The sequence below is a fragment of the Neodiprion virginianus genome, chromosome 2 (genome assembly GCF_021901495.1).
Source record: "Neodiprion virginianus isolate iyNeoVirg1 chromosome 2, iyNeoVirg1.1, whole genome shotgun sequence".
Classification (NCBI taxonomy): Eukaryota; Metazoa; Arthropoda; class Insecta; order Hymenoptera; family Diprionidae; genus Neodiprion; species Neodiprion virginianus.
The window spans coordinates 36,674,974-36,699,004 of record NC_060878.1 but is presented as its reverse complement, the minus strand read 5'-3'; the positions used below and the strand labels follow the sequence as shown (position 1 = coordinate 36,699,004).

The window sequence follows — 24,031 nt, the reverse complement described above, 5'->3', positions numbered from 1 at the left end:
GTGCAAAACACAATGTACCAATATACCTTTTTTTTAGTACTACATGCACTATTTCAAAATTACTGATAAAGGTAAATGATTGTTTGGTGAAAATCTGGTCCATTTTTGATTGACACAGTGAATAAAAATAGCAGTCCTTTATTAAGTACTATACAAACTATGTAAAAGTATGGAATTTTTATGGCTAGGATATAGTAGATTATCAACTATTATTATCACTACATTCATAATCACCAGCAATCCATGTATATTTTCTTCTCAGGTGACATGACAATTAGTGTCTGCATAAGAGTTACATACAATAATGTATGTTACATATGTATATAATTTTGAGCAATTCAAATCATGTCACTCGGAAGAGTTTCCTCACAATCTTATAGACATAGTGCAAATTATATTTTAACTAGATATTAATAGTGTCTTAACGGTCATTTTTACGTAAATAAAAAAAAAAAGAATGAAATTCTATAGAATTTCATGTGAATTGAGTTGAGATGATTTAAAAGTAAATTTGATGCTTAGAGGTAATTCGTTTTACTTGGAAAATCAAAGGCTTCGTCAACTTACTTTATCAAACGCATTTCCTCGGAGATGATACTCCCTTGTCATAGTTATTATGTATCTGTTAAATACAGATGAAATAAATATACTTAAACGCAATCGTGGGCCTGATTCGATTCTCCCTGTAAAGCACGATTCAGTGCAGTTAAAAGTGGGTATCTTCCACATCCGCATCGGTTTGTGAAGTCATCAAGATCCAATGCCCAGACCATGCCACCTCCAAGATCTAGATCTCGTATCAAATTTGCCTGAAAAGCATCAAAAATTTAATTTGCAAATACATCTCCTAGTGGGACTAGAGCAACATTGTTATATCTTTTATATGGTTACCTTTCTTGTGACTTCAACAATATCATCATAACTGACCCACTGATCTCCGGATGTAGCATATGGCCCTAGTCGTCCCTCAGAATCTTTGACCACTGTCCAACGACCGTTTTTCACCTTGTGACATATCTATGAGCAACATAAAAAAATGTTATAGCTTTTCAACTCCCATATTGTACACAACCATGGCGAGATGTTAGAAAAACCAGCAATCAGTCTGTTGATTTCTAACTTATCGATGTTAGTGCATTTAATTTGATGTTAAATGCACCTACATTTGAAAACGGATGCTTTTCAATTTGCTTCTAATTCAATGTTTCCTTTCAATTTACACGATATGTGAAGCAAAATATTAATGTTCGCTCTAAAGAGCGAAATAATATTCAATGTTATTTCTCCTATCCATATCAACTTCAAACCTACCTCATAATAAGCAAGAAAACCACCAGCTCGTGTGAATTCACCAGCTTGGCCCGGTCCCGAAGCAGCCGATTGCAATCCTCTATTTGATACGCTAGTTAAAGTGAAACTCTGTCCATATAGTGGTACACCCATAACAAGACTATTTGGGGGTGCTCCCTTTGATATCCAGTAATTCATTGAGTAATTGGCATTGAAGTAGTCGAATTCGTCGCCAGGATAGTAGTAGAGCGGAGCGACATGACCTGTTTTACGTTCCCAGTGTCCGTGATAGTCGTACGCCATCACAGCAATCCAGTCTAGATATTCAGCCAGTGCTGGTACATCGTAGCCATAATCTATAACTCGTTTGCTTGGGGATACGGCAGCAGATAGTAAGAGTCCCTTAGGTCTAAATTCGTTGCTCAATTCTTGAAGGAAAGCTGCGAAACTTTCCTTATCAGAAGATGGTCCAAGGTTGCAATCCACCTAGAAATGAAATAAAGTCTATAATCGCCGAGGCCACTTGGGTACTTTAATATACTAATTTAATAGGTTTAACCAGATTTGGGACCTACCTGCCAGCAAACGGGATATTCCCAATCCAAATCAAGTCCGTCAAAGTCGTATTTTTCAATAAACTTCAGAACATTGATTATGAACTTTCTTCTGGCATCCGGATTGTTGACCAATCGACTGTACTTGTCTCCAGCTGAGTCATTCCAGCCTCCAATTGCTATCAACACTTTTATTCCTCTTGCCTTTAGAGATGTTACCTTGCGGTAGAACTCATTGTCAATATCTGCCCAAGAGTCATGCGTCTTAATCTTCAGTTCTTCTGTGTCTAATACAGCAAAGCCGTACACAATATGTGTACACAGGTTTGTGTCGATGTCTTCTGGAACATACTTTCCAATTCCAGGCCTATACCAAGCCCAATTTGTGAAGTAGCAAACCATTTTTTTCTGCCCTGCATTAGGCCTGTCGACAATGATTGGCCCTTCGGGTACGTTAGAAGGTTTTTCGTTGGAAATTACTGGTATTGGTGCAGATGGTGTTACAGCTGGTGACTCTGCTTCTCCAGGTACGTTAGACTCTATCTGTAGAATAAGCATTATGTACAATCCATCTGTAGAATGGCCATAACTTATAACTACCTAAATTAGTAGGCAGGATTGATACATTATTCTCCATCACTAAGGAAATACAGTTGACAAATTATCGAGTTATATTGTTTGAAAGAATAAATATATTACATACTGTTGAAATTTGTTGCTTTTTCTTGCATTCACTATTCTCTGGCCAATCGCAATGATCCTTATTCCAGTGAAGACCTCCTGCACACATTTGCTCTGTTACCTGTCCGAAATTGCAGAGGTAATATTTGGAGCAATCTTTTTCATGAGGCAAGTACATCTCGCCTTGGCAATCTCCAATTGGTGGCGGGGGAGCTGGTAATGAGATGACTTCAATTTCAATCGACTCATCAATCTCAGTCGTGGACACATAAATAGGTCGTGAAGTTGTGCTAGGTTTTGTCGACTGCGGAGGTTTGTAAGTAGGTTTTGTGGGCCGAGGAGGTTCGTAACTAGGTGTTGACGGCGGCTTCATAGGGGATGATGTAACCGAGGGAGGTTCTTCAGTTTCAACGAATTCTATGTATCGATACAAAAAACCGTGTAAACATAATTTGTTTCGACTTTTAACAATCTTGGTATAATTTTTTATTTTACGGTTTTCTAATACAGTGCAGGTACGAAATATTTTGGCACTAACCTGCGATGGAGCATAATGGTCCGTCAGGATAGTTCCTCAACACTCGATTCAACGTTCGTAGCATTGGGTATGGTTCGCAACCACACTCGTTTTTAAAGTCATCTAAGTCTAGAGCCCAGACCATGCCACCACCCAGTCCAAGGTTTTTGATGAAATCTGCTTTTAGTTGTAGTTGTTGTGCATCGTCAAAGCTGACCCATTGATCTCCCTTATATGCATACGGTCCAATTCTCCTTAATGGGTCTTGCACTACAGTCCATCCCCGTTGCTGCGTTCGTGAGCAGATCTGAGGCAATTAGACACAACATTAAAAAAATCTATACCATGGGACGTGTGGCTTGATGGTCTTAATAATTAGATACTGGAATATTTACTTACTTCGTAGTATGCCAAAAATCCTCTGGCTCTCGTTCCTTCACCTGCTTCACCACCACCATAGGTCGGTACGTTTAGACCTCGTTCCTTACTTTCTGCCAGTGAGAATGATTGACCATAAAAAGGAACACCCATGACCAACTTCTTAGCTGGTGCACCTTTTGCCATCCAGTGATGAATAGAGAAGTTCTACACGGAGTAGAAAACATACTGCTTAATGATGTGTTAAGTCAAAAATAGACTAATTCTAAACAAAGGCATCTATAAAAGAACATAGTAATTATGGAAGTCGTATATTTACAGCATTGAATGTAGGATCCCAGTCATCAGGCCGTTCGTAGAAGGGTGCATTGTGCCCTGTTTTCTTGTCCCACTGTCCGTGGTAATCGTATGACATTACAGCTATCCAGTCCAAGTATTTAGCAAGGACCGGGACATCATAGCCTGCATCAATCACCCGTTTATTTGGTGATACAGCTGACGATAAGAGAAGACCTTTAGGTTTGAATTCAGCACTCAGTTCTTCAAGAAGCGCACTAAAACCTTCCTTATCTGAAGCTGGGCCTTTTCCACAGTCCACCTGTAAGTGGACACATACATAGTAATCGTTTTACCAATAGATATTCATGTAGATGTACCGAAATTTGAGGAACCGTCTTGAACGGATTACACACCTGCCAGCATACAGGATATTCCCAATCTAAATCCAACCCATCGAAGTTATACTTTTCAACAAATTGTGTGGCATGGGCGACAAATCGTTTTCTGGCAGCAGCAGAATTGGCTAGTCGACTGTACTTATCTCCAGCCGAATCGTTCCAACCACCAAGAGCCAATAATACTTTGACGCGACGGGATCTGAATGCAACGACTCGCTCGTAGAATTCTAAAACAATAGCATGTGGTCATTATTGTCTAAATACTCGGTAAATATTAGGTATAAAAACAAAACTGACGATACATGATGATATTATATTTATAGTAATCTAGTTAACTTACTATTGTCAAGATCAGCCCAAGAATCGTGCGGTTTAATGGTCAGACTTGTTGTATCAAGAACTGCGAATCCATAAATAATGTGCGTACATAAATCGGGATCAATATCCTCAGGAAGATATTTTCCAGTTTCTTGTCTGTACCATGCCCAATTTGTAAAGTAACAGACCACTTTAAACTCATTACTAGTTGCATGTAGTGGTTCGGGGGATATTGACGGTGTATCGGGTTTTGCAATGTCTGTTGTTTCTGTAGGAATCTCCCATTGGAGTTCCTCGCCAAAGGCTGGAGGCTGAATGGCTGTAATAGCAAAAGGGATTTAAATAATCAATACGTTCCTTCAAATTCCTCAAAAATTTTGTTCAACATCATTTTGTAGAAAATGTTCACCAGGGTCACAAACAGAAATATTCTATTTCCATTAATCGATGTTATTACGTAGAAAAATTATTTCAAGCCAAAACTCACGTCTGTCATGTTCATTTGGTGGGTCTGTTAGTACTTGTTGGATAGTATGCATCAAGGGGTGAGCTCCTTCTCCACACTTTCCTCTGAAATCGTCAAGATCCAAAGCCCAAACCATGCCTCCACCAAGATTCATGTCCCGAATAAACTGGGATTTTTGTCTGAGCATATCGGCGTCGTCGAAACTGACCCACTGATTTCCTTTGTAAGCATAGGGTCCCATTCGACGCTGCGGGTCTTGCACCACAGTCCACCCACGATTGTGGATTCGATCACAAATTTCATAATATGACAAAAATCCAGCGGCTCTGGTAAACTCTCCAGCATTGCCAGCACTGGCTGGCGCATTTAGAGAAACGCCTGCTTTTGGATCATTTACGGAGAAGGATTGTCCGTACAGTGGCATGCCTGTTGTATAATAATGAGAGGTGTAATGTTATTTTCAGTTCGCAGTGAATGCTGAGTGATCTTTAAAAATTCGCGCCTGTCTCTAGTTGAATGATAGTACTATGAAACTCATTATGCGTACCCATAACAAGACTTCTCGGCGGTGCTCCTTTAGATATCCAGTAATTAACTGAATAGTTTGCATTAAAGAAGTAAGCTTCATCATCTGGGTGATAGTACAGCGGTGCTGCATGACCAGTCTTTTTGTCCCATTGTCCATGGTAGTCATAAGTCATTATTGCTATCCAGTCCAAATATTTTGCTAGAACTGGTACGTCATATCCTGCATCTATGACTTTTTTATTCGGTGACACTGCAGCTGTTAATAATAAGCCCTTTGGTCGTAGGATCGAGCTCAACTCCTCCACCAGTGCTGAAAAACCTGCCTTGTCGGAGGCTGGACCTTTTTTGCAATCAACCTTACACAAACAATTATTATTTTTCCAGTTACTATTAGAGAAACATATGACCTGTTAGAAATATTCGTGTTTTCATACCTGCCAACAAACAGGGTATTCCCAGTCCAAATCCAGTCCATCAAACCCATACTTTTCAATGAACTGTACCACATGCATTGCAAACTTTTCTCTGCTAGCCGGACTGTTCACCAGACGGCTGTATTTATCTCCTTCCGAATCGTTCCAGCCACCCAATGCTAATGATACTTTTAGTCCGCGTTGCTTATAAGCCACTACTCTTTCGTAGAATCCTAGAATAATTTATTAATACAGCAAAATGAACGTGAATGTAATTAAAAAAATTAACCATTCAAAATCCACGGTATGATACTTACGATTATCGAAATCTGCCCAAGAATCATGTGCCTTGATTATAAGATTCGAATAGTCCAGAACCGCAAATCCGTATACTATGTGTGTGCACAAGGTATGATCAATGTGCTCCGGAAGGTAGCGACCTGCGCCTCTGCGGTACCATGCCCAATTTGTGAAGTAGCAAACCACCTGTCGAGTAAAATTTTCAATTCATCTATGCTTTTTTAAATAATTTCACTTTCACAAAACTTATTTGAACCCTTTAACTTCAAACGATTAATAACATCCAGGTAAGATCCTATTACACTGAAAATTAGCTATTAGTAAAGTTGTATACCTTGTAATAGCCAGATAGTGGTGAAACCTTTTCCGGATCCACCTCTCCCGAAGGCAACGGAGTTGTGCTTGGAGTAGTAACTTGTGTCCAGAGTTCATTTGTAGTCGAACTCGTCCAGGTCGGCTTGCTTGTTGGCTTGCCTGGGAGATTGGCAACTTCTGTAGGAGCTTGATCAGCTGGTTCTACTTCTTCCTTGCAATTTGCTTTGAATGGCCAATCGCAAGCACCAGATTGCGCATTGAAATGCAGGCCAGGGGCACACTGGAATATTTCTGGTTGCCCCCAAAGACACGTCTGGTAACTTTCACAATCTCCGGGTACGGCTGTAAAGGTTCCCGCAGTACATGCCTAAGAGTAAAAAAAATATTAAAGATACAAATCAAAACGTACGAAAACGTCTGAATTATTGTATCAATTTATAATTATATGAACCTACATTTTTAGCCGTATTCTTCACTAATGCAGCATATTTCTTGTTACCCGTTTTACACGGATTCTTGTACGCCCAGTCACACATATTTTTATCTTTGTGCCAATTTAGACCTAATCCGCATTGTTGATTTATGAGGACGCCATTGACACAAATCAAGAAGTGCGAACACGAATCTGGTTCTGGATAATATTGACCATGCTCGCAGCGTTCAATAGTTTCAGGCAATTCGGTCTGTTGTGAAGATTCTGTAGGTTTTTGTGAGGTGGTGGTTGTTCTTTGAGTGGTGGTGGTGGTGGTGGTGGTGGTAGTGGTGGTAGTGGTTGTAGTTGTGGGAATTTTTGGCGCTTCAGTTTCAATATTCCATCCTGTAGTGGAGGGTTTCATGTGTACTGGTCGTTTTGATGGAAACCATGGCTTGACGGTGGTCGTAGATACTGTTGCAATAAATAAAGAATAGGTTAACCAAAATGAGGTGAATATTTTATTTTTTCAATACTAGCGGAAGATGTCCACAAATTATGGGATGATTTATGAAACTATTATGTAGGATTAATGGTACTCTGACAGAAAGAAACAGCTGATAAAAATTAAATCTTACCAAGTTGACATTTTGCAGAGTTTGGCCAGTCGCAAAAGCCTCGTTTAGCATGCCAATGCAATCCCGGTGCGCACTGTTCCATTTTCAGTTCACCCAATACGCATCTGTAGTAAGTTCCACAATTTTTGGGATCAGGCAAATATTGACCGGGTGTGCATTCCGTTCCAGGTATTGGTGCTGAAATACCAGGTGTCAGTTCTCCTGTATCCATTAATGGATATGTTGTTGACGGTCCTCTGGGATGCAAAAAATTAGACTTAATTGTAACGTCTGTTGAACGAGAACAGTGAGAATTGCAAGATTGTTATGACAACCTGACAAGTGTTTAAAATTTGACAATGCTCTTACAATGTAGTTGATTGAGTTGTAATTTCAGGCTGACTTGTAGTAGTGGTGCTCGTTGTTGTTGTACTGCTTGGGGTTGTGACTGTTGGTTTTCTGCTCGTGTATTGTGTCCAAGTGGGCCAAGTCGTTGGCTTTTTAGTAGTTGTAGTAGTGGTTTCCATAGGTCGAGTTGGTTGAGGTTTTCCATCATTAGCATCACTGTGAGTTGTTAGCGTTGGCGGTGAAGGAGTCACAGGCTCAGCTGGTTTTTCACAGCTACCATCAGCGGGTGGTGGTGTCACTAGCCTGCCTGGAAACGACCATATTAATCGATAGCAAAGGTCACATAACATTGATTTATATATTGTTAAAAATGTACGTGCAAATTACAGATCCAAATCAAACAACTTTGGAAATAATAAATATGGCAAACATTTAATACAAAATGATTCATTCATGTTATACCAAAGACACGATTCAGAGATCGCAGCAGTGGAAATTGTTCCAGGCAACAACGGTTAGTGAAGTCGTCCAAGTCAATGGTCCACGCAGCAGCTCCGCCAAATCCATTGTCCCGTATATATTCTCCCTTCATCTTGATGTTGTCTATGTCATCGAAGCCAACCCACTGGTCCTTGTAATGTGCGTTTGGCCCTTAAAGGAGTGTTTAAATTAGGGAACAAAGTATTTGTGAATACTAATGTGTTGAATATATTTCTGTGTCTTGTTTGACAGAATTTACTCCCCATGACTGTTACATCGGAGAATGCGGTTCATTATAAGTTTACAAACTACGCAAGAATTTTAATTACCTGGGCCAATTTTCCACCTTTGATTTTGTAGCCTATTGCAGATTTCGTAATATGCCAACATCCCTGGTTGCCTTGTGAATTCGCCAGATGTACCTGGCCCAGCAGCGGGATCTCCTAAGCTTGACTGGCTAGGTTCAGAAAGTCTGAAGGCTTGACCATAAAAGGGTAATCCAACCAGGAGCTTAGATCTTGCTGCTCCAAGACTTACGAGGTATTCCATTGTATAATTCTAAAAAAATTGATTGGCTCGGATCAATTCGACATCTTCCATCAACTCTTTGCATAAATATTTGTGAAAGTTCCACAGGACTCCTGTGTAAAGAAATTTCTGCCAATCAAGTAAACCTTATGTGTACTCACCACATTGTAATGTATATATTTATCCCCTGGCAGCCGGTATAAAGGTGCCACATGACCAGTTATAGTTTCCCATGCACCGTGATAGTCGTACGTCATAACAGACATAAAATCTACCAAGTCTGATAATTGGTCCATATTGTATGCGTTGTCTATGACTTCTTTGTATCCGGATATACTAACAGCCAGTGTCAACTTTGGGACTTGTTTGTCGAACTCGCTTCTAAGTTCTTTTATCAGCTTTGTGAAGTTTGGTTTGTCGGACTCCATACCTCTCTTGCAATTACTTTGCCAACAACGAGGATAATTCCACTCGAATGATAAGCCATTAAAATTATGACGTCGCAGGAAGCTTATTACCGCAGCTACAAATTTTCTTCGTGACGTCCCGCTGCTAACGAGACGAGAATATTTATCACCAGAACTATCTGTCCAGCCGCCAATTGCCAAAAGCACTCGTGGACCTTTGATCGAAGTGACTCTTTGGTACAAATCTAAAAGAAATAACACAATAAAGGGAAAAAATTGTGAAATCTTGTTTACCTTAGCATAGGTGAAGGTGAAATAGTTTTTCTGTATTTTTTAAACTCACTATTTTCAATATCTGCCCAAGGATCGAATGGTTGTATAAGTAGGGTATCAGGATTTAAACCAGCAAAGGCGTAAACCACATCTGTGCATAATCTCGGATCTATATGTTCAGGCACAAATTTTCCTTCGCCTTTTCTGTACATAGCCCAAGATGTGATGTAGCATACAACTCGCGTCTCGCCTTGCTTCATTTCCAGATTCTCTACTTCTTCCGATTCACGAAATCTTTCATATTCCAAGTCCGGTTGAGAAATACGAAGTGTCTGACCAGGGATACAAATCTGAGGTGATGCCTTTACGCAGAGGCCTGTTACTGCATCGAAGAATCTACCAAAACCGCAACTTCCACGTGATAGTTCACCTGAAATTTTTTTTATAAGATAGGATTATTCCATTGTAAAACTATGTGAAATTTTTTGGAATCTTTTAACAGAAATTTTTTTGAGACATATTTAAACGAGATTTGAGAAATGGCTGCTTGGAATATTTTTTACAAGATTGTATGGCAGCGAATTTTCATACACATTATCACATTACGCACGCTTACACATGAAACGAACCAGACAATTTGACGAATGAAATTGATAAAAGTACTTACCATTATCACAAGATAGGAATCCTGAGCAATCATTAGGATCACTAAACAATCCTTCTTCGTAACACTTTCTCAAGGTCGTGCCATAAAATTCAAAAGCTTTAGTAGCAGCAGTGAGTAATGGCCAGGCATTACCACACAGGCCCTAGAATAAAGGTACGATATATTTTCCATAATACTTCAGGGCATCGAATTTCGCACTAAGGTGTCATTTATAATAATTGTGTTCTCACGTACCTGGAAGTCGTCCAAATCAAGAGCCCATAGTGATACTCCACCGAGTTGTTTTTTTTCGATGTATGCCATCTTCAATTTCACTGATAAAGGATCATCGTATCCTATCCATTGGTCCCCATATTTGATGTATGAACCTTCTTCGTCTCTTCCATAAAACCATCCGTCTTCTATTTTTTCGCAAATCTACAAACAATGGTCAATATTTCCCTGGGTTAAATTATTTACTTGTCGTTTCTCATTACATTTAAATCCAAGCTGAACGACCTTCAGATGGCAAAAGAATAAGTGAGGCGAAAGTGACTTCGTTAAATTCTGTAGTGGCTTCAAGATATTTCTGCAATTTTTCATACCTCGTAATAAGCCAAAGTCCCACGATGTCCTGTATATTTTCCAGGATATCCTAATCCAGATATCGGTGCACCAGCGTCGGTGAAGTTTTTGAACTTCAGAGTATAGCTATTCCCAAAAAGTGGTATACCAAGTATAATTTTATCGCTGTCTGTCCCACTCTTTATCCATCTATCGACCATTTCGCTGATGAAGCCGATAGGAGCTGGATGTAACGCGACGTTGGACCAGTTTTTATCCCTCCAGGACCTGAAGATCAGAAGATCCGACATTTCAGAAATTTCTGCATCTACTGGATCATTGGGCCTGACAGCTACGACTAGCATGAGATCGCGTTCTTTCATCGGGTCCTGCAACTGCCTCAGCAACATTCTCATCTCTGCATTCGTTGCACCCTCCCAGTCAATTTCTATTCCGTCAAATTTGTAAACCTCCAGGAAATCGAGGACAGAATTGACAAAGGTTTGGCAACATTCTTGTCCGTGTACCATTTCTCTGAACACTCTACCACTGCCGGGCGAAGATATTGATATCAGCACTCTAAGTGCCGGATCTCTTTGCTTTAATCCCAGTGCTGCTTTGTATCCACCTGTAAATGATGTTTCATTTGAAGAATACAATTTAATACAAATTAAATTGAATTATATAAATTAATCTTAGTGACCATTGCGAATATGATAAAGTATCTATTTCCAAACCTTTGATCTCATCGAATTCAGGATCACGGGGAACCACCGTCAATTCGTGGGGATCTGTAAATAATGAAGCATTAGACAATTATTCGAAGATTGTACGCGGCATAAAAATGTAAACTTTAATTGATCATACAAAGTAATAGAGAACAATTAGAAAGAAAAAAATTGTAAAATAGTCCATTGTGAGACTATCGCATTGTTTCAAATCTCGTAATATCTAATTACCAAATGATTCTCACCCAAAGTAGCAGCACCATAGATTAAATGACTGCATTTGCGATCTGGTAACGATTGAGGTAAGAAGGCAAAGGGTTCTTGCCTATAGGCAGCCTCGGTTTCAAGGTGACATATAACATGCGACGAGGCCCTTGTATCGCGAAGAGATGGTGGTGTAAGGCGTTCAATCCAGATGGAATCCTGATCCAGACCGCCAAAGAAAGGCGCCACTCGATATTCAACAGAATCTCTTAATGGCACTTTTCTGCTCAGTCTATAAGTGTGGTAGAAAAATTTATCAGCTTTACCAGATTTGACGATACCAATGGCAATTATGGAAGCGGGCATTGAAAAGGTGACATTCTTTTCAATGGCTTTAGAAAGAATTATACTAACTCTGGTGGAATACTTTCAACAGCCGCCCTCAACGGTAGCGATTTAGAGCCAATTATATCTGGCGGAGCCTCAACGGCAGTCCTTAAGGGTAATTGTTTTGCCCCATATTCCGATTGGTCGGTTATTTTTTTTGGTACTTCAGGCGGTCGTTCGACGGCACCTCGTTGGAAAGACAACACATCGGAAGGTGGCACGTGCTTCTGTCTGTTATTTGTTATGCGAAACGGTGTCACAACGGTGAGTGCCGTGATGCCCAGAAGGGCCAGGCTAAACCAGCTCATTGCTGAAACCTACGTTCTGTAAAGTATGAAATGCAAACAGACAGCTTGATGAGAGTTTGAAATTTCCATTAATTGCGTCGATAAATTTATACTTTTTTACAAGTTTTCAACAATAATTTGGAATCCTGGCAGATTGCTACTTTTGCAGTTCTCTGTTTTATACTTGAATTATGTACTAATTTCGCCAGTCAAATGAGTTATAAAAGTACAAGAAATTATTAGAATTATCGTTCTACATAATTTGTTGAATGATGTATATTATTAAATGGATCTGAAAAATTTGCTGGCTACAAAAAATCCCGCCGACATGTGTTATATGGTAATTATTGGCGATGCGTGGGGTCTGATTGAAATTATTTACGTAACAATAGTTTAATCGCAAAAAAATCGTGAGCTAAACACCGAACTCAATTTTGAACTCCCGTATTATGTTTATGTAATTTGTTTTCGAATTTAATTATTTATTTTTGAGAGGAAAATAGAGAATTCCGCTCAAACTTCTGAACAGCAAGAGGTTCTTTTGACAATTTTGAATAAACTGGCTTTAACTTGAACTCAATTTTTTTTGCAAGATCCCCTTTTTCCAATTCCAATATTTTTTTGACCAAGATTAATATATTTATAGTTAAATAAGTTAGTAAAAATTTTTACGAAATGCGGTGACAAAACTTCAATATATTTTTCTTCACTGTGTGAGAAATCCTCGTATGACTATATTCATCTTCAATAAATCATCACATGGAAAATTTTCAAGCGTCACCTCTTGCTGTTAAAAAACCAAGATTTTACGCATGAGGCAGAATTCAATTTCCGGACACCGTGCACATATGATTCAATAGCCCGGTATTAATTGCAACGAAATTTTCAAATCATTAAATTGGTACTCAGTATTTATTCAACCACCCGCGGTGGTGATGTCTGTCGGTTCGGTAAGCTTTACTTGAGAACCATGCATACAATTTCACACACGACATTGACACAAAGCAAGATTCTATAATCCATCGACTCGTAAGTTTGTTTTTTATTATCAAAACGAACATCAGGTAACGATTGTCGAGAAAATTAAATTTTTTTTTCCAATTTCGAGATGAACTTTCACAAATCGTTTTAGCAATTTACACGCGCGTTCACAAAATTCATGCGTTCAATCACATAAACAGACTTCCGGCAATGTAAGTTACATACGCGCATATAAGTAAACAAATCGAGTTGAAATTAACACTGCACATCACATTTGCACTTTTGAATATCGGTATGAAACACCCCACGAGTACTTGGAAAGTTTATCCTGGATTTTATAAAATTTGAAAAAAAAACAAAAAAAAAAATTAGAACCCCATCATCGAGTAACCGGAAACTCAACGGTCTGTCTTTCAGCGAAGATTCGAAACCTTTCGGCGACAATTTACTGTTATTTCAAATAAACTTTTACGATTTATGGCAACTAATAAACATATCCCAATGTCGGCACCTGCGGGTCGCCGGAATATTATTATCGCTTCATGTTTACATATTACAAAAAACCGCAAGATGGTTAGAAGTTTAAAAATGAAAAAAAAAATTGGAAAACAACGAGAAAAAAAAAAAAAAACCAACAGCAACGGACCTGTCGACGAGCAATTATTGCGGTACAAACGATATAATCGTACAGCGGGCACTTGCGGCCCCGATTTTCGAGCGACGACACCCGATCCGTATCGTTGCTCGGTGTATAATGAAAACTGACGGAAGATGCGTCAATCGAAGATGGCCTATTGTCTTTGTCGATGAATAAGGCCTCGGCCTGGTACGGAGAGGGCAAAATACGAATGTGGTATTCCGAGCGCGTATGGGGCCCATATATACCTATGGGGCCCCGATGACTCCCACTTCGCCCTCCCTCAGCGGCACCGCGAGGCCCCGGGATCACCGGCCATCGGGGACTTGCGCGTCTCCGCGAGTTCGCCTGGCCCAGACCCGAATACTCCGCGCCAATAACGAATTCATCGATATACTTGCGTACCCACCCGGCCAGTCCGCAGGGTCGTTTAGTTTCGTCCTGTAATTATACTCTAGTTCCAGAGTTTTTTCACGTCTTTTTTAAGTGTCGATATTCTTCCGACGATTTATCGTTGCAGGGAGATTGGGTCATGTGCACAAAGAACTTACACGCGTACGATTGTATCGTTAAATCATGGAAAGATCGAAGAAGAAGAAGATGAATCGTAATTTTGAAAATGAGAAGACTACGTATAATCGTTTTCGGGTTATAGATTTTTCGCGTTTATTTTATATACGGCTTGCGTACAATTATGGGGTACATTCTATTTTTGGACTGGTTTTTTTTTTTTTTTTTTTCCTTGACCGCGAATTAAAGAAAACTTGAAATTCGTAAGGAACGTTGGAATTTATGGCGTTTGATGTATATAATTTCATACATTGCTTTTCATTTTGGTAAAAGAAATAAAAAAAAATGTCTATTATTTTACATCTTTGCCGAATAGACTGATTTATTCTGATTTGTTATTCATGTGATATTTCGTGATTTTCAAGTTTAGCGAATATCACGAGACTTGGCCGTCGTTTTAAATTTGAATATAAATTTCACGTTGCCGAAGAAATCGTTCGTTCACGAATCCATTCCCGAAGAACTCTATCCGTTACATAGGACATTTTATTCACAAATTATATAAAAATTTGAACGAATCGATATCGTTTCTATAATATTTAACTATAATTGAAATATAATGCGAATTTCATTCAGTTCTTTCAAATTACTCAACATCGAATATGATAGCTTCGACTGAGGATATTAAATTGATATATGATTAACTGCTCTAACGATATCATTTTGATTTTAATCTAAACGATTTAAGAAAGGAAATCCACGAGAAAAATTTGACACCTACAGTTCCTCACGAGCAGCTATTCTCCAAGGTATTAAATTAACCGTTACTGAACGAAAATCGTTTTCTTACAACAAAGTTTGATAATTAACACAAAGCACAAACATTTAACCGTACCGTGTCGACTTGAGAAGAGAATTGATTCACTCTGCGATGAGCCTCGAACAAGTTGTGCATCGCGGAAGAATGAGTGTGTGCACTCTACGTGTGTTAAGGTATACCTACCAGCCTTCTGCGTTTCTTGCAAAGTGCAGTAACGACAACTGGTTTGAATCTATTTTGCTCCTGCTTGTTAGCGTCACTCGTTTCGTCCTTCTTTTTGGTCATCTTTGTAAGGTCATTCACATTATCAGGCATTACTTATTTGCGAGACTCCGTATCTCTGCATCGACCAAAGACAAAGCGTTTTAAAGGAAAGTGTTTTTTTTCCTCTATACTATATATATATATGTATTACACATGAGGAATGCAAAAATTCACTCTGCCAGTTGCAATTTTGAAAATTAACTCTGCACCACTTAGCGGTCAGAGTTTGCAGCTCTTTCGACAGACTTCTAATCCGGCATAAATTCTTCGTATAGTGGGCGTGGAAAATGACTTTCCGTTGAAACTCTACCTCGGACCCAAAGATGAAATTTGTCTGACAGTTTTGGTCGTTGATGCATACTCTTACTCTCCGGTAAGGCGAGGTTCGTAACGGGACTCGATTGTATACCGCCCGAATCGAGTTATTCGATATTTCATAATAGGTGTCGGTCCATACTTGCATCGGTGATGAGACAAATTCCCCATCACGGACCGCATTTCAGACTCCATCTAACGCTTCTTGTACAGAACTTGACTTTTAAATTTCCTAAAGGATGACGTGACGTCATCCTACGTTTACCGATTCTCTTATTCAAAAATTAACAGTTAATTATACTGTATAGATGCTGTTTATTTTACTATTTTTTTTTTTTTTTTGCTGTTAAACCGATGCCATCGAGATAGAGAAAGAAAGAGAGAGAGAGAGAGAGAGAGAGAGAGAGAGAGAGAGAGAGAGAGAGAGAGAGAGATCAGTAGCTGATTGTAAGTGGCCACTTGGGTGCTTGAGCAAACTGATCGAACTGACTTTTTGCTGTCAATTGCCGCATAAAATCAGCAACCGAGCCTACATGTTATTATTCGTTTCATTTCATTTCACGTATTTGCTTAAAAACAAATCATCGAGTTGATTTTAGCCGCTGTAATATAAACAAGTTTCTTTATTTTCAAAATCTTCGCTGGTAAGGAACACTTCGCACCTAGGTATTGTTGTATAGAAAATTGTGATTCGTTGAAATTATTTTTGTTCGGATAATCTGGTGGTTTTTTTCGAATCGGTGTCCTGGTATTTTGCAATAATGCAAACGAGTTTTCGGCTTAGCTTATTCATTTGGGCTCTTCAAACAATGGCCTTTTGCTCGCTCGTCTGCGTGAATCAATGAGTCGATTGAATTCTTCCACGAACCCGTGATTTGCACTAACCAGTGCCATTTATAATTATTACGTATACTTTCCAGGGTAGCCAATGATTTATTATATACGTATACACATATACCTGTATTATATTATACACGTGTTACAAATCGAACGTTACACGGGATTATATATTATTTATTTCACACTTGATTGGATCGCATACATGAATTCGAAAACAGTTTGTGGAATATTAATACCGGCGAATTTTAACACGCGAACAATGCTTCGCGTCGTCTTAATCGTACCGCACATATGCAGCTGTTCAAGGCTGCCTATAGATGTACGATTTTTCGCATTCCCCAATTTTCATAAAATCATTAAACTTCTTTGATCCAGCATTCCAGCGTCTCGAAATCTCTCCGAACCGAACGCATACACGTACATCATTCAAGACGTACGAGAATTATCGAAAACTATTTTTTCTTGTCTTAAAATAAGCGTTGAATCAGCGGTTGCGAGTTTGCATATAAAAGTAAGCAAGGGATCGTTGAAAAACACGAGTTTCTTGTAAGGTGAAAAAAATGTGTGTATATTGCGTCTAGCTTGATACGAAAGTTGAATTCAAATGCACCGCGTGCATCTCTGGACAAAGTGCGGCAAAAGCGACGAAGATTTTTCTCGTTGCCAGTCAAAGCCTGACGTGCAAATATGCCCGCAGAGAAACAAACACCAGGCATTTCATTTCGCCGTCAACGACGAGACGACCGCCGATGCGTTTAGCCTCGACAAATGATTTTCATTCAAGTCGCATTATTCGCCCAATGGAAGGAACGTCCTCACCTTCGAACAATGTTCAACTGACCCAGACTTTTCCTGTCGTTACCCAGATAATCCACTCGATACAGAAGCCATGACGTACGTCCGAAATAGAGGCCTGTAGCAGGTTTTTTTCTCTGACGATTGGAATAGTTTGTTTGCTGACTTGGATATATTTGCCGACTCGAGTCAATTAACTACCATTACAAATTTCACAGAATTGTTTGGGAAAGCGTAAACAAAAATTCGAGAACAACATCCGCATTCCGTTATCTGGAGGGAAAATAAAAATCATACAGCAAAATTCGATTTCCTAAAACAGCAAACAAAATTTTCGGACTGATACCAGTATCGAGATTGATTTATCAGTGAGCAAGAAGTAGACTCTCGGTAACTGCAAAAGAGAAGATTTTACCGAAAACTGTATGAAAATTGGGCATGTTCTTTGGTAAAACAATATATTTCGCAAAATGCAGAATCAGTGAAATCCACTGCGTGCAGACTAAAATCCGCTACATATTTCACGGTAAAAAATTATACTTTACACGGGTATTACTTTTTTTACCAAAAATCCTGACGTGTCCTCTTTTTCTCTCTCTCCGTGGTATTGCAAATTTGCATCGGTTTATATGTTACGGTGCTTGCATCTTTGTAACACTGAATTACACACAACACGCGATCTGCGATGCATCGAGTAATGTGAGTGATTGCAGAAAAATTAAATTGCTCAGGGTATAAGTACGATTTCAGGTGCAGGGTACCTACCTACATACGCGTAACTAGGTTCGTTAACATTCGCGGACGCATTAGTTATTTCATAACTGTAAATTCGATTGCTCGTGCAGTACCGAGTCACAGGCACGCTTTCGGCGCAATGTGCGTTCGTAGCGTTTATCACGCGACAAAAATATCAAAGTCCGTAAAGTGCAGCTCATTATTTTATTAATAATTTACTCAATCAATACTTTTGTTACTTTCGTTATTATTATCACTATCATCATCATCATTGTCAGAAATGATCGAGTAGTTACATATCATAAACAGGGTTCGTACGCTTATTGGAACCCGAAATTCCCGGCTTTTCCAGGTGTTCCAGCCTAAAATCGGATTTTTTTCAGTAACCTTCCGAGAAATATGCCGCAGATTAATGACAATTTTTTTTCATATTAATATCTTCGATATTACCTAGTAATTAATTTACTGTCCGACTACTCATTTACAAACAACAGCCAGCGATTTTCAGTAAGAAAAAAACGAAAGGAGGTTTGATATCAAGTAACGTACGTATAAGAAGAAGTTTATTTCTTCAAGAAACTTAAAATTCCAGTCTTATTTTCGAAATTCCCCAACTTCTCCCCGACTTTTCCCTACTGTAAGAAACTCCCCGAGCTTTCCCATTTTTCCCGGTTTCCCTGTGCGTACGAACCCTGCATAAAGCAAACTATGTGCACATGAGTATAATTTGCACAAAATGTATAGGTATTCATTGCCATTCTTTGTGCGCTATTTTATAATCATTTCATGTATAAAGCGAGGCTCGCCGACCAACGGAAGAAGAAGAAGAAGAAGAGGAGGAGGAGGAAGGAGGAGAAAATGAACAAGACGGAGAATAAGAAAAAAGAAAAATTACAAAACGAGCGGCTGTTACGCCCCGGTTGAATATCGCTGAAAGCGATGCAGCCACCACCCTGTTCACGTGCAGCATTTGTAATACGCGATCACCGAAGGCCTTCGGCTTTGCCTTATCGGTGGATCATCCATCACGTTCCGTCGACGAGAAAATTTGCCGTGAATAAGTAACAGGCTTTTAAAATAACGCGGTAAGAAAAATGTCCACTTTGTGTTTGGGATGGATAAATATAGCTGTACGTCTAAGTTTATTATCGCATCCTATATTCTCAGAGTTTTAACATTTCTGAGAATGCATCGTAAATTTGCAATGTTCACGTCATTCATACGCATGACGAAATTGCTGAAAGACTTTAAGCCTAAGTTTGCGATCACTTAAAGTACATCTTACTATCGATTGATGAGCCTTGTCCAAGTTTTTTTTTTTTTTTTTTTTTTGTTTGCTTTCTTATTCAGACGTATCGTGGTCTATAAACAAAAATATCTGCTCTTTTTTTCGACACATTTTAGTAGTTAATTCGACGAACTTGAATCAGATGTTTTGGGATTCAATTGCGATAAAAATATCTGGATCAGGAAGGTAGCGAAAACGTTATTGAAAGCTTTTAGGTATAAATCTCCATGTCGAATTAGACAATTGGAATCATTTCGATGATGATGAAAGTTGAATAGAAAAGAGAGAAGAGTCTTAGCATATCAGTAATGAAATTCATTTTACTTTTAAGAGTTTTTAACAGTTGAAACTGACAGAACAATATATACACCATTAAGATCGTACAATTTGTATACGCTGGAATTGTAAGATGACACCTATAATAAAAAACAACCAAAAAATTTCCCTCGCTTTGCTCTACGAATTAAGAAATACCGAAAACGTTATACAGTAATGAGAATTTTACCCCAGTTTTCTAGGTGATCTAAAAACAATTAACCCGATTCGATCCACGGTTCTATATAAATTAAATTTCACTAAATACTATGATCGGCATTAGCTAACTGGGTCAATGACCATTGAAAGATTTTCAAAATATTGTCATCAGCCGGTATGACTAATTTATTGATTCATTTACACAAAGCGGGTAGTCTAAATAACACTACATAGTACTCCTGACACTAATAATCACGTAACGACGGTAGGTATGGTCAGATATTTTTACGAGTAACAAATAGTAAAATACATTCAAGCACGTGGCATTCCTAATCCTTAACTTAACACTAATCACGAGTCATGCTTCTAGAGCGAAAAGGCGAGTGAAGAGACGACTGCTACAATTAAATATGTACAATTAAAATATGGATGAGGCTGCAACCTCGCGCAATCATCCCTCAAATATTTTACTTTCAGCTGAACAGACTTTTCGCGCCCCTCGTACACGGGCCATAATTTTCGAATATCCTGCAGATCGTTCACCCTGCGAACGACACCCGAGGATAAGGAAATGCAAATTATAATCAGACGATCTGCAGTCGCAAAGTATAGTCCTGTCCTTTGAATAATTCTAATGAGTAGTCAGTCGATCGGTTCGTTTCGTTGCCAGTCTCAATAGCGTGCCAATCGCGGTATTATTTGTTGATGATATGTGATTTTTGGAAATAACCTAGCAGGAAACGTTCACCAATTTCTAGAACCGATTTTACTACATTATGGGCTACATCTTTTTACTGGAAATATTATTTGATATTACAGTCACTCAATTAATTATAATTTACATTGAAAAAATTGTCACAGATATGTGTAAAATAGTTCCGATCGCGTTCCAAAAAATATTTTTACATTATAATTTGAGATGATGCGCTTACAAACAAATGAGATATAATTTTGTCCCACAATCGTATATGATTATATCACCTACTATATGGAGAGTTGAATATAAATTATGCGGTGGATTTTACTCGGCAAGATAGATGGCCTGAATGAATTTGAATATAAAATTTGCTCGCTATATTTTGTCAATAAATTATCACAGACTTCCTCTTGTTACACACAATCAGTGGAATGGGTTGCTTTGCTTATCCCAATCATTATCCGACTGGTAATGTACAAGTCATGCTTCTGAAAAGTTGCGACCCGCAATTATAAATAAAATAATATTGATAATAATCTTTCGTATCACTTGCGTCATTCCACCCCAGCAGCGTGACGCATTTGAGTCTTTCTTACGCAAGGAATTTTATAACACGCAAATGACATATTTAACAATTTTTAAATTCCACCAATAAAATCTATTCTCAATTCAAATTAGCGCCATGTATAATTCTATGAGGTCAACATTCACCTGATCCATGCTTGAAAAGAAACTTGTGCACGATGCATTTTCGGTTTGGATGAATATTCATATACACACAAGTTAATCACATTGTCGGATTGCATGGTGTTCAGTAAAAAAATAAGTTCAGGAAAAAGGAAAACACGATTCGAGGCGGGAATCCACTTTTTAAAAACAGTTACTTAGTGAACACAAATAAGTATATCATTCGCAGCAAACTTGGAAAAATAGAATATTTCCAGGACACGAGCAAAAATTCCAGGATATTTTCAGGACTTTTTAAGGACAAGTAAAATTCAAGAACATTTCCAGGACCACTGGACACCATGGATTGCCATAGGATGGTGGGACGACATATGCTTTATATAAATCATTGAATTTTTATTCTCTGGAAAGTGATACAGGCAATTCCATGGGTTTTATCATCCACGATTAACAGACGGTTGATTTATACCGGATAAACTTCTATTGTTGAAAGAAAGCATGCAGTACAATATCCCCATCATAGGATGCAAAGTGCAATATGATTTATTTTCATGGTTTAGAAATATGTGTATTCTTAGTTTCCACGCAGTGGGTGAAATTTAAAGTTTTTCAACATTGTATCGAGGAGTATAACAACGCAAGTTTTTGAGGTCTCTGACACCTGACTATTGAAACAATTGACAATATTTTAACATCTGAAAATTTTTGAAATCCTCGTTTTGCATTTTTTTGTAACTTACATTAAATTCAAACGTATATCCATTGTACAAGAGCTTTTCACATATTATGCAAAACTTCTACGGAGCAGTTTCGTCGTTGTTTCAATTCTCGTCAATCTTACGCGATCATCGAACCCAAATGTCAATCCGAAACTGTTTTATCCGTATATTAATAATTTCCATCAGTAAAAAACGGAAAAAAACAAACTAACATTGAAAGTTTTTCGAAACAGTTTAAAAAGTACCCAAGTTAGAATTCAAATCTATAATCATGCGCAATTTCGTCAGTAGATGACAAACTGTATTCTACGTTGGAATCCCCTAGAAAAATAGCTCAGTTCGGATAAGAGACAAAAAAAAAAAAATGTGTACTGTAAAGCTCATGACCAGGTCGCAGAAAAAAATAGATTCAAATATTCTACTTGATGAAATATAAAATTTCAATGTCGAAGCAAATTCATTCTATCGATTTCCTATAATTGACCTATGTCCGTAGGTCAATTTTTAATTCTTTATAATGGTGAACAAGTGACTTAAATACATTTCATCCACGAAAATTTGACGCACCCTTGATTAAGAAACGTCAAGTATTACTCCGAGCGAGGTGCAAATGCATTTCTAGAGTTCAACAACCATCGTCGAAAAAGTGAAGAAACAGCTTTTGAATGGCAACGTTTCACCTTGAACTTGCACCGCACTAACCGAACGCGCCTGCCTCAAAAACTCCGTCTCGCATTCGCGACGCAGAGCGGGAAGAAGACGTGAGAAGATATAAAAGTCATCATCGCCCCCCGAACGAATCAGAAAATTCGAAGCGTGGCGAGAATGGATAGAAGAAAAAAAAACAAAAAAAAAAAAAAAAAAAAAAACAAAAAAAAACCTAAAAAAATGTCAATCCCACTGATTTTCAGTCGTTCTCCGTTACAACAACATTTGTTGCTTTACAATGTTAATTCGAAACAAGTAAGAGATAAATAATTCAATCCAGATGTAAATTGTTTTCTTTATTCCATACACCACAAATGGCTAAACGATTCGTAGTTTCGTATATAAGTAACACGCGTGTAGGTCTTCCACAGTCTTGTTAATTTCCGTGATAAATACCTGGTTCCGCAACGACGTTCCAGCAGTAAACGACTGTTTATAACAGTAAAGACTAAACGAATAAAAATAAAAGACGGAGAAGATGATAGAGGGAAAAAAAAAACAAAAAAAAAACAAAAAAACAAATTAAATAAAACGGACCAAGAATACAGTCAAAAATTCAAATGACACGCTCGTAATGTCAGGCCACACCCGAGAACCACTTTTTCCATACGGCTTCTGTCATCAAATACGTACATACGAGATTCAAACGGTTTCGAACAGACCTGCCAACGAAACGCGATGCTGCCGGTATTAATCTCGCGAAGAAGACAAAGTTCAGATACAGCGATCTGAAAGCGGTACTAAAAGGAGAAAGAAATAAAAACGGTAACGGATAAAACTAGCCCTTTGCCCTGTCTCTGGAAATCGTACGGAAAATATAAACGAATCCTGGGTGTATAATGGGAAAATTATCGGAGGAATGACTAAAGCGGATGGAGGCTCGAAAGTTGCTACGATCGCAGTTCGGTTTGAAGCCCGCTGAAAACTAACGTGATTCAACTATGCAAATGACGATGCCAGTGTCATTGCCCAGAGTTCGGTAGACGACTCTCAATTATATGATTGGCATCGCGGGCAGTTTACGCCTAGATCTGATTTCGGTGTCGCCTTAATGCGATCTTCTCGCCCTCCTATAACTCGATCCTTCGTGGTATAATGTATTTTTATACGTATATGTGTATGATGTATATAAGGCGTTTATACATGTACCCCAATCAAATACGTAACGATATTACGACGTCCTCGTAGGTCATTGGCATTAAAAATCTTCTGTTTATTCAGCATATCGGTCGGCATTTATTAT

At 38.5% G+C, this 24,031-nt stretch overlaps 1 protein-coding gene across 1 annotated transcript; it reads right to left on the bottom strand.

Moving 5' to 3' along the window:
* Window positions 1-122: 122 nt before the first annotated feature.
* Window positions 123-14,130, bottom strand: LOC124298169 (probable chitinase 10). The gene is made up of 29 exons (XM_046749835.1): window positions 13,946-14,130; window positions 12,059-12,355; window positions 11,686-11,936; window positions 11,450-11,503; window positions 10,754-11,340; window positions 10,404-10,586; window positions 10,170-10,311; window positions 9,573-9,932; window positions 8,984-9,474; window positions 8,624-8,852; window positions 8,277-8,465; window positions 7,836-8,121; window positions 7,488-7,723; window positions 6,893-7,323; window positions 6,457-6,804; window positions 6,140-6,308; window positions 5,844-6,055; window positions 5,429-5,765; window positions 4,903-5,307; window positions 4,438-4,734; window positions 4,113-4,324; window positions 3,740-4,018; window positions 3,442-3,627; window positions 3,064-3,349; window positions 2,548-2,942; window positions 1,866-2,387; window positions 1,312-1,776; window positions 892-1,017; window positions 123-809 (listed from the first exon to the last, which is right to left on the bottom strand). The coding sequence occupies exons 2-29, from the start codon at window positions 12,337-12,339 to the stop codon at window positions 651-653; spliced, it is 8,118 nt and encodes a 2,705-aa protein (XP_046605791.1). The 5' UTR covers window positions 12,340-12,355; window positions 13,946-14,130; the 3' UTR covers window positions 123-650.
* Between the last annotated feature and the right edge of the window lie 9,901 nt (window positions 14,131-24,031).